The sequence below is a fragment of the Montipora foliosa genome, chromosome 6 (assembly GCF_036669935.1).
Source record: "Montipora foliosa isolate CH-2021 chromosome 6, ASM3666993v2, whole genome shotgun sequence".
NCBI classification, from domain to species: domain Eukaryota; kingdom Metazoa; phylum Cnidaria; class Anthozoa; order Scleractinia; family Acroporidae; genus Montipora; species Montipora foliosa.
The window spans coordinates 34370694-34382668 of record NC_090874.1 but is presented as its reverse complement, the minus strand read 5'-3'; the positions used below and the strand labels follow the sequence as shown (position 1 = coordinate 34382668).

Below are 11975 nucleotides of genomic sequence, written 5' to 3'. Positions count from 1 at the left end.
CAACCTGGAAAACTGGGGCACTAAATTATCTGCGCTTGTCTCGGTGTGTGAGCATGGAAAATTTCGTTTGTTTTGATGACTTTAATATTCTCTTCAGTTTTCGTTACAGTCTCACTCTTTACGTAGAAATTCGTCAATGCACATTGAGAGACGGATTTAGTTGTTCTTTCGTTAGGACCATTTTTACCTAATAAGGCTTCAAGTGAAAACTTTTGTAGGAAATTTCCCAACGTTTTATAAAACCTGAATGTCTTGATATTTTCTCAGGATTTTCAGAGTCACCAAAAAAATTTAAAAGAAAATACGCCCACACATTACCCACAGTGCCTTTCAAGCACACTTGATACTGTTGGTCGAGTTTGTCAACATGATTTTCTTGCAGTATTCGTGTTTTTTTTCGTGAAGCTTTTCTGTAGTTTCGCTTCGAGTAGCGAAAGAACCATGAGATTACCGCGCTGATCTCCACTTGTCTTCTAGACCGGCTCTTCCAAAATGGCCACGGCTGGAGAGCACAGTCGTGAAGCCACCAACAGCGGACGAGCAAAAAATTCCAGCGAAGGAAACAAGCTTCATCGTCGGGCGGCGAAATCTCGATCATATAGGTAAGTTTTAGCTCTGTAATGTCGTTAACTGTCCTGGAAAGTACGTTTGTCAAATTAAAATGCTGCAGGAAATCATTTATTCTGATCATATGAGCGTCCACGCTGTGCATTTGTCGTAAGCTTACTCCTACCTTATGCCCACATGTGTAAGTTTATATACATCTTGTATTCTAGCATAAGCTTGCAGTTTGACGCTATTTTTTTTCCATTTGACTCTGCGAATCTCATTCAACCTATTTAGAAAAAAATAACTGAAAATGCGCAAGAGACGTTAGAGCAAAGTACATTTCTCATTTTAATTCTAACACTAACCGAAAGCATAAAATTCTGTTGAAGTAAATCTAACGCGTCACTCAATTGTGCTTGAATGTACGAATTCACTCAGTAATTAAAAAAGGAGAATTTAAGTATTAAATATTTAGTCGCCAGTTGGTAACTAGATTAGGCAAGATATTTCGAGACAAGAAGCGAAATAATTACATATTTTACGAATTGTCAAATCTGGCCGATACCAATGAAAAATTTACCCGTTCGGCAAATCATACATATTTTTTCTCCTCTCACCACTATATTGACATAAGTTGAGAAAAATAAACAAATAAATAATTTCTTGTTTCGGACAGCTTTTGTCGTTTAAATCGCTTAAACTATTTTTTTTGGCGCAAAGCTAGTGGGTTGTTTAATTTTGAAGGGTTTTATACCCCCGAGAGTTATTTTATTTTGCATTTCTGCATAATGATATGAGCCGTGTTTTTAGCAACGAAAAACAAAGGAGGAAAAAATATGTTTAATTTCGGTTTAGCCAACAAAACCAGAAATACGATTGGCTCTACGCTTTTCAGCTGAAAACCATCCACTGTGAAATCTTTTAAAAATTTGAAACTTAAATAGATTTTGCGTCATAGCCTGTTGATTACAACCTGGGTATTTTAAAACTGCCATTTTTCAAAATAATGATTTGTAATTTCACTTAGTCATGATTTTGCTTTTATGATTCAGCGACTCTCGGTAAAAGTAGAGTCCAAGAGTACCATTACATAAAAAGCTCTATTTAATCATAAACATGTGACCTTCTTTACACTAAAAATAAGAAACTGTGTTTTTTTTTTTGGGGGGGAGGGAACATAATTTTGCTGATCGGTATTTCTTGCATGACATTCAAGGCTCATGAATTAATCAGGAGTATTTAATTTGTAATGATTGGTTTTTAGTACAAGGAAGTAGAGCAAGCCTTGTGTGACTATCACCCACAACTGCCTGTTCTGTGGCTAGTTACGTGTATGTCACTGTGGCTACATCCCCGGCAGCCGGGCAGGTCTTAAATAGACTAAATTCCCAGCATTGAGACTTTCTGTGAAATTAACAAATTTGTATGTAAAACACACTACTTTACAAGACCTCAAGCAGCAAGTGCTGCTCGTGACCACTGAGCCACTGAGGCTCAAAGAAAGATGCCAGAATTTTAAAGGTATACATAATGTTACCTTTACTGCATTTGTATTATTGAATGCTAACCCCAGAGCTAACCGAAGCGCTATTCAGGCTAACACTTCCTAGTTACATGTTTTATTTTATATGGAGTCTATTCATGGTCTTCACATTGTATTTTCATGGAATTAGTTCCACATACTTAAGCTGCAGGTAGGGTTGCTGACCTTAACATACATTTTCTCCAAGCACCATTAATATTTATTAATTATTTTATGAGCTCATATTTAACAATTATTCGCTGAAGGTGAAGTGAATATTGGTAAATATCTACTGAGACGTAGTCGAAAATATTCCCCAATATTCGCTGAGCCTCAGGCGAATAATCGTTTTAGTATAATTTTCAGCAGTGAATATCAAGAAAGTGCAAAACAATGTGCTAAAACACGATAAAAATGCTCAAGAAGTGCTTAATTAGCTTAGCAGAAATGTTATATTCACCGGGTAGGGCGGTGAATATGACACTAAATTCTTACAATGTATATTCACCGCTGAAAATTATACTAAAGAGTATTAGAACTACATAACCAATAGGAAATCCAACAAGTGCAAATATAATTTATTATTATTATTATTATTATTATTATTATTATTATTATTATTATTATTTAATTCAAATAAATTCTGAAAGTTTGGATACTCAAGTAGAGATTTTGCTTCTCCCTACAAAATTGAGTGACATCAATAAGAATACAAGATATCCAAAGTGAAAGATACATGTAATATTTTAATAGTATGCAGAGGTCACTTTCTATAATAAAGTAACATTATGGGTGAGTTTTCCTCCAAAGAGCAAACTTGTGCTGGGCAACCTCAACTAAATTTAAAAAAAACCTTAAAGCCATACCCTTTTTAATTGTTAAAAGTTTTATTTTGGGCGTTATTTCAAGTGGTCAATAGAGAAAAAGAACAATGAAAATGTTCTTCCCTTGACGGAAGGAAACTTGCAGTGAACCCAACAAAAGCTACAGTGTAATGACCTCAGCTGACCTCGCAAAATGGTGGATAAGAAAATGTCAAGATTATATTTAGGTGTGCTTGAATGCTCTACTTCATGTATGTACTTGTAACCGATTGACTCTAGGGAATCTTCCAAAAGATAACTGAATACTTTTAAACATTTCAGCTATAGAAAACTCTTTTCTTAATACTTGTAGTGCTGACGCATGCTGAAACACATAACTTTTTCTTGAAGCAAACACATTTAAACGTGAGCGACACACCATAGAAACTTTGATTATCAATTCTTTGGCTAAAGAAACGTGAGTATTTAACCATTTGAATGAATGATCTGTGCTTCAGACAATAAACATTTCGCAAACGACTTGCCAACGCGTGCCAAAACACAGATATTTCCTTGTAAAAGCATAAAGTTAGCGTGTTAAAATAGGGAGTTCAAGTGACTGTTTTAATTTTCTTCCCATTTTTTTGGTAGCTTAAGATCAAACAAGTGCTAGTAAACGGTAGTTTGTCGGTGAATTTGCGAAGTGATCGAAAACTCAAAATATGGCAGCTTTCATTGATGGGCATGATGTTTTAACAATATGCAAATTTTGCTTTGAAGCCTTTTTCATTCCCGGAAATGTCCTTTGTTTGATAATAATACTTCATATAAAGAAACTTATGTGAATGCATAACAAAGACACATATACACATGTATATATGCACACAGGTGCGAGTCTTGACAAACGCATAAACGCAAAATACGCGCATATAATATGCAAATGCATAGACCACTTATATCTGAGCTGCACTGTATCGACTCTGTTAATTTGACCGCTGACCAGGTACTGGGTTTTGATTGGATTGCAGGTTCAAGCCAAGTAATTTTGTTGTAAGAATAAGTAACCTGGTAGCTCCACTTTTAGGCTTGGCTAGATCTATGTATTATTGAATAGCCTGGTCACAGATTTTAGTTGATGAGACTACAGTAATAAATGTACTACATTTTCTTGTGGAAATATAGTACTGTAGATGCACATCGAGATGCTACATAAATGGCTGTACTAGTGTCTCTAGCTGTCCTTAAATAATAAATAATGATAATTATTTCCTGCTATGTAATGTCATACCTCTTATTATAATTTACAAGAACTGTAACATACATGTATAGTCTCTTCATTTCTACATCCTCTTCAGGCTTTATATGAACTCACAAAATGATCAGCTTCTACATGTAGTTGGCTCTTAGCCAACTTCTAGCTCAGTTAATTGGTAGAGCTCACTGTACTGGTAATGCCACATGAAATCTTGACATGATTCTCCTGGAAGTTCAAATGTGTACAGTGTACATGTACATTGTATGTCTTTCGTACATAGTCTCCAGTTGGCAAATAAAATCGTCTGGCGTCAGACGAAGTCTGTTAAGTCTCACTCCCAGTCAGTGGATTAAGGGATGAATGGGTTAACAACATATACAATGTAGGTCCAGACGATTGTACTCAACAATGTGGACCACTTCAGGGACAAATGGGTGAACCCTTTAACACCCAAATCGGCCAGACTTAGGATTTTACTCTGTCTAACGCCAGAGGATTTTACTCGTCAATGGGAAACCCCTTGGAGTCAATGGGTTAAACTAACTTTATTTGAAGCAGCAATCAGATGATGCAACACACCAAATTAGGACATCATTGCAGATTATAATTAAGCAGCAACTTAGACAGCTTAAAAGAAAGCCTGCATCCAAGCTTGAACGGGCCCTGTTGCTGCTATTAACCCTTTCACTCCTGTGGGGTTCCCCATTGACGAGTAAAATCGTCTGGCGTTAGACAGAGTAAAATCTATAAGTTTCACTCTTGGGAGTAAAAGGGTTAATGGGGACATAGTTTTTGAGCGAATCTAGCTGTTGTTAACCCTTTCACTCCTGTGGGGTTCCCCATTGACGAGTAAAATCGTCTGGCGTTAGACAGAGTAAAATGTATAAATGTCACTCTTGGGAGTGAAAGGGTTAAACTGCGATGATCTCCAACTCTCTTGTATTTCAATTTCTGCAGCTCAAATATATGAACATCATATCATACATGTACAGTAGTATACATGTATTCTATCATTCATAATTAATTTTATTTTACTGACAGTCTCTTGTAATAACAATATTATTGACAAAATATAATAGTAATCCCAGATTATTTCATTGAACAGAAACAAACTTTAAGATACAAGCTGGAGGGTATAAAGTGCGGGTTGCACTGTTGCTTGCAGGTGCTTGTTTTACCAGAACTGAAACAACCCAAGCCTTAAAAGATGCTAACCGTTATAGGCTTAAACATTGTCTAAAGCTTAGTGTTAGGCCTAATGTTAGCATTAGTAAATGTTTGGTTTGTTTCAGCTATTGTGTAATGTGCAACCTGCAGTTTACACCCTCCAAATACATGCAAAGAAATTAAGTTTCAAGGAACTACATTGTACATCAACAAAATCAAGGTAATTGGAATACAATGGCGGGCTGTCTCTCTAGCGATCAGGGGAAACTTATTCAATGTAATAAAAATAAAATAGGTAAAAATAATGTGGAATAAGGCCCACTTTATGTGCAACAAAAGAGCAAATCTGCACCTTGAATAGGCAGACGTACAGTGCATGCGTGGTTAATAATTTAATTTTCATTTATTTTCATAAGAGCCCAATAGTCATGTTTTCAAACTCTCTTAGTTACTTTAGTTTTCTTTACACAATATGCCATTTACATAAAGAAAAGCATACCTGCCACTCACAAAGCAGCCTCACCAGTTGAAAGTGGAACAAAGTGACTCTGAAGATAAGCAGAGGACTTTACTTGCTCAAACAAAAACCAACTAAAAGTAAAGTGCATGGAATGGGCAGAGCCTACTGTATAAAAAAAATTAATGAATAATTTTGCCAAATTTTTTAATGAAAAGTCAACAATTTCACATGGTAATCCAGGCCCATTCCACAGATCGGTGGTTTTCGGAGTATTGTTTGCCTTGGGTTGGGTCATTGGTGACCTTCCAAGGGTAAGATTTACAGACTCGCTCTTTCACTGAAGTTTAGACAGTGTTGAATAGTGCAGACTATTGTTCCTTTAAACTAACAGAGAAGCAGTGGCAGAACCAAGAAAAAGTGATGTCGCGGATAAAGTACCCAATGATCTTAAGGACGTGGGAGCTATTGCTGAGTCAAACGCTAAGGTTTCAAACAATGCAGCGTGTAATCAGCAGTCAGGTGCTTCTGATTGGACGGTAAGTGCATCAATAATCAGCCTGTATTTTTGCTAGGTATGAAACTGAGAGTTTTCTCAAGTCAGGCCAAAATGTTATCATGTACAGTCGATAAAGTAAAACCAGAAACCCATAAGGGTTGAAACGTGTAACGGCCCCTTGTGTGCTGGGAAACAAGCTTCTGGATATTCCAATTTGCTAAGTACCATATTTGGAACAACAAGAGCGAGGGGTTTCCAAATATGGTACTTAGCACTGAAACGTTCAACCAATCAGTTCGCACTGAATATTCGGAAGCTCTGAGCGCGCGTTACACGTTTCAACCCTTATGGGTTTCTGGTAAAACACAATACCTTGTTTTTCAGTTGTAAACACTTGACAGTACATGTACTTGCTTAATACTCACAACACTCGAGGGACTGTTTTCTCATTGTACGTGTGCAAATGTACTAGCTGTTGTGTATGTTGAAGTTAGAAATGAAATTCAGGGTAAAATGCTCTTAACCTAGTTTGATTGCGCTTGTAATATTATTATTCATTATCTTGGATGATTATTAGGGTCATGCAAGAAATTGTATTTTATCTTTCTTCTTGCTTCAGGAAACTGCTGTAAATGGATGCCATTTGTGGATTGACACTGACACGTCAGGAACATCTTGTTACTTGACTGAATGTGAATCTCTGGTGAGTGGTTACCTGACAATATGTACACAATCAAATCTTTAATAAAATCCTACTTTTGGACAACTTTTTACTGCAATGCAGTAATTTTTATAACTTGGATAAAACGCGCGTTCTGATTGGCCAATTGATCATTTACTATTTGCCCATGGGTGCACGCTCGCTGACGACAGCTGACGTGTGATCTAACTTAAGAAGAAAATGCCGTCACAAGTGCATCAGTCCTAATTTTCCAAGACATATTTTCCTCTTCTTAGAATAGAGGTGAACCTCTACAGAGCTCAAAATAGAAAGATATAGCCCTAAAGATTAATCAGCAGTGGAAAAGGAGGATTCAAGGTCTTAAAGCGACGAAAGAGCGTTTTGTGTTTGTACTGCTTTGATTTCCAAAACACAATCTAAACTCTGCTTAAATATTCAAGTTGAATCGCGGAATTGAAATGGATTTTATGAGACTAGGGAAGATGCTACAGGAAGGTTAATGGTGTTTTGGAATGTTGATTTTCTTTTTGAGATTTATTTCATCAGCCATTTGAGTTTAAATTGTGTAACATCGTGTTCTTTTGGATTGGAAAAGTCGTGCTGTTTGCGATAGCTTGATCGCTTTCAACAGAAGCGAAGACAAGACAGCCTGTTTGTGTCGACGCTCGCAAGAAAATCGAAATGTTTTCTCTTCTAAGAGCAAATTATTGTTGATTCCAATAAAATTTTTGACTGGGAAAACTGTTTTTTTATCATTTTGTCTTGTTAATTCAAACTTGTCTTTAGAAAGCAAAGTTGTCTTGAGATCGTCTGTTGACCAAACTTGATTTATGCAAATACAAGCGAAACAAGCAGGAGTGGTGTTAACGATTATGTTATAAAACAAATGGTAAATGCCATAGCATGTACTATTGAGTTATGGATGCACTTGGGAGGTTTGCTAAGCACTCAAGAAGCTAGAGTCGCACTCGGCTATTGCCTCGTGCGACTCTTAGGCTTCTTTCTTGCTTAGAAACCTCCCACGTGCATCCACAACTCAATAGTACATGCTATGGCGTTTACCATTTGGTAATTTTAAGTAGATAGAGTGTACATGTATGTGCAAACTGTAGATGTAGACAATCAACAATCTGATGTCAGGTTGTGGAAATCTAACCTGTGACCCATTGGTGGAAGAAGACTGCAGTTATCTTGCACTGTCAATTATGCTGCCTTTAGGAGCATTGAAAACTGGGGCCAGATTTGTTGAAGTTAATGATATATTTATTCTGTCAGTGTTATAATACCGTAACAATAATTTATTGTTAGAGACTTAAAAGAGGGCATGAACTGTTTGCTATAATCGTTTTCACTGTCACAACAAAACACAACAAAAAAATAAATTCAATACTGTTCAATGAGAAAGGCCAATAATTTGGAATGTTGTAGGAGAGAAATTCACAAACCATCTCTTCAATTATTAGCTCTGTGTGGTAAATTGTTTCAGTGAAATATTTGGCAAAGCGTTTCACCCAACTTAATAGAGTTTTGTAGATGTTGGTGGATCAAAGTGGTCCACCAATATGGCGGCCAGTAACCAACAAAAACATCTGGAGTTCACTTTTTGGTGAAAGCGCTTACCTCTCCCTCATGAGATATTAAAAATGTACATGTGTAGGAACACATCTTCCACTGTGTAAATGTACTTGAAACGTGGTGGCAATTTGGAAATTCAAAATGTTGTTTTTTTCCAAAACAAAAGACGTCACAGAACTGGATATTTATTGGAAGATTTACTCGTGTACCTGTATGTCATGTGTCACACATCAGCTTCTGTGAATATTAACTTAAGGGTGGCAATTTTAAAATGTTTTTGTGTTACTATATATAAGTCATACATGTAGATGATTGATGTACTGTTAGTAATAATTAAGAAAATATTTTCTGTTGTGTTTTTTAATATAGAAATCAGGTCCTAGAAAGAAGTGTTCAGGTTTGTACAAAACAAAAATATACATGTAGTACAGCTGTTACAGTACGGTATTAAAGGACGTTCGCGCTAATTGTTTGTGCGCAACGTAACTGCGCAGGTAACGCGACTGTAATATGTCATGCATTACTTTGAGCATTAGTGAAGTTGAGGAAAACCTTTGCAGAAACCGTGGACGATAAGTCTTGCACAGCATTGGATAAGAGAAGATTGTGATCAGTCAAAATTGATTAAAAATATTTAGGAAAGTCAAGTACACTACTGCACAACTGATATTCGCGTTGTTTTATCAGTCGTGTACTAGTCTACTTGACTTTCATAAATATTGTCCACGCATTAGTTAAAATAACATGGTGACAAAAACACCGGGGAAAAAATTCCAGGCCGGCAAAAGAATGGCACATTTATTTCCGAATCATCATGAAACGTTAAAAAGAAGTGAGCGGGAGGATGGAAAAGCTCTTTAAAAGGTAGCTGCTGATCGAGTAGTGGCGCGAACATCCTTAAAGAAAAGTTTTATTTATATGTACCTGTACATGTACTAATTTTTTTGCACTTCTCCTTAGTCTGAGCAGCTACAGTACAGTCCACAGGAATAGCAGCAATTACATGCATGTAAAATGCGTACAATATGGCGTCTTTACACGCAAAATACATGTGAAAGCTTTACAAGCATCTTTTGATATTCATATATGCAAACTGTGTGTATTTTTCCTAAAGAAGAGTGCACAAATTAATTGTCCGTTCGATTGAGAAATACTGATTTATCTTAAAAGTTGAATCTTTGGGATTTCCAATCGAACACAAAATTCAGAAAGGGATTGCACCTTTTAATTGAAAATCCATGTCGAGAAACTATAATAAATTCCACGGCAAAACCAGTTTTCGGATTTTAATTAATTTTGTGTTCGATTGGAAATTTCTGCAACCAGGCCAATCTGTCCAGAAAATGCTTAATTCCGACCAAAGTGTGATGTATTCATTTAAGTAGATAAATAAAGTATTCAACTAAAGGAAATGCACTCTAACATAGCAATTGTTTTTTATCAAGGTATCTCCCAAATTTGATAGGTTTCTCAAACATCGATAAATAACTACTTTTGTGGACAAGGAACAGAGTGTATGTATTGTCTTCTCAGCTGCGAACTCGACCCAGAAAAAAAAAAAACCCAAACGTTTGCTACCATTTTTGTGTTAAGTCAATAAAAACTTGTGTAAGGATGTAGTTATTTTAAGTTTTGTTGAAAATTACACCGTTCCATACAAACGAAAACCGGAGTAGTCTTCGTAACAAATCTATTTACAAAGCTACGCAAATGACGTCCCCAGCATAAGTCTCTGGTCAGCATCAGGGCCTCTTCTTGTCATGAATGAAGTGGTATTGAGAATGCGAATTTGAGAAACGTAGGCAAAGCAAAGTCCTGTATTGAAGAGAAACTTCAAGAATTGAACGCATTTCCTCGCTATCATCATGCGGCTGATAGCAAGGGAAACTGAAAATAATTCTGATTGTTTACACGTTTCCATGCAAACATTTAGTTTTAGTTGAAACTCCGGAATGCAGTCGGACTCGCGCAATACAAAGCCTTTGTCGGCATAATATATGGCATCTTGTTTAAAATTGAAGCACCACTACGATAACTCGACAAAATATAAGATATCCCATTGACAGATAAATCGTAGGTCAATGCAGTGTTGATAGTGAAGGAAAAATCTGCTAGGCTTTTCATCCTGCAGTCATATCAGTGTGTCATGTTGTGTTGTTGCTCCCAACTTTTTTTCACACAAATCTTGGTCGTTTGATGACGAGATGTTAAGCAATGAAGCCTTTTTAAATACCCCAAAAATATTAATAGGATTTGAAGAAAATCAGTTTGTTGCGAATCTAAACCAATAAAAATACGTGTAAAAGCGAAGCTTCAGAAAGGAAGAGTGTTTTGAAAACGTAAACAGTTAAGCTAAAAAACCGTCAAATAAAACGAACTCTCGATAACTTCACTACATGCACTTTAATATTCATACACGCACTTAATGAGCTTCTGCGTGTAAATTTTGACGGCAGTTGTGAAAAAGTTGCACTTTTGTGTATTTTTTTTTTTACTCACGTGTTTAGCACGTATAAATTGAGTGTAAAATTGCGTGCAATATGGCGTCTTTTCACGCAGGAAACAAGCATGTAATGCTGACATACCCACGGCCTGTCCTATAGTTATGGGAAAAATAACCTGAATTTGTCCAATATGGTGATTTTTCATTTGAAGTGATTCTCCATTACACCTGATCTTATGATTAACTGTTTTTCTTTTTTGCATTCTACAGCTTGTAAAATTATTGTTCATGCAAAGTGTATTGACCAGCTGCACAGGGTATGTGCACAAAAGAGCATCACTGTTATTAATATTTAAACATTTTGATATAGTTAGACAAAATTTTCTTGATACTTAAGGTGCGTTCGATTGACCATATTCCGGAATAAGAATGCATGGAATATAAGTTAGAAATCCTTCGTTTTTATGGAGATTCACTTTAAAAATTGTCAAACATCTGCTAAACTGTTATTTTAAACATATTTTTATCTGCTTGCTGCTTTGAAATGCGCCAAACTTACTGTTTTAATCATCACTCCACATATTCTTATTCCGGAGTAGGGTCAATTGAACGCACCCTTAATTAATGGTACAAGTCAAAATGTTTGCATAACAGTTTTCAACAAATTTGTAGGATCATTTTGGTTGTTTCTCTTTCAGATTAACTTCAAATGCAAACCAACCTTTCGAGAAATCCACCCAAAGGGAACTCATGAGGTGAGACCTCTGCACCTACAGCTGTAATTCACGAAAGTGATGACTTAAGAAATTACCTTGATAGAATTTGATTGTCCAAGTGAAGGTAGTCCTGAGTGAGGACTGTTGGTAATGACTGATGTTTCAACAAGCTGAGTGGAAGTCGTCTTAAGAGGCATCTTCACTTAACTCTGAAGGTGACTTCTTCTCAATTTGTCGAAGCGTTGGTCACTACCAACAGTCCTTCTTCTACTACTTTCACCCAGACAATCAAATTCCATCGACGTAT

The 11975-nt window shown here is 36.3% G+C and overlaps 1 protein-coding gene across 1 annotated transcript in view; it reads left to right on the top strand.

The window, feature by feature from the left end:
- Positions 1–357: 357 nt before the first annotated feature.
- The window catches only part of LOC138007193 (diacylglycerol kinase zeta-like), a 47386-nt gene continuing 35768 nt past the window's right edge, over positions 358–11975 (top strand). The window contains exons 1-6 of the mRNA XM_068853969.1: positions 358–602; positions 6148–6292; positions 6872–6955; positions 8879–8906; positions 11223–11269; positions 11651–11707. Of these exons, the coding sequence (XP_068710070.1) occupies positions 493–602; positions 6148–6292; positions 6872–6955; positions 8879–8906; positions 11223–11269; positions 11651–11707 (471 nt within the window). The 5' untranslated portion in view covers positions 358–492. The remainder of the gene's footprint in view (positions 603–6147; positions 6293–6871; positions 6956–8878; positions 8907–11222; positions 11270–11650; positions 11708–11975) is intronic.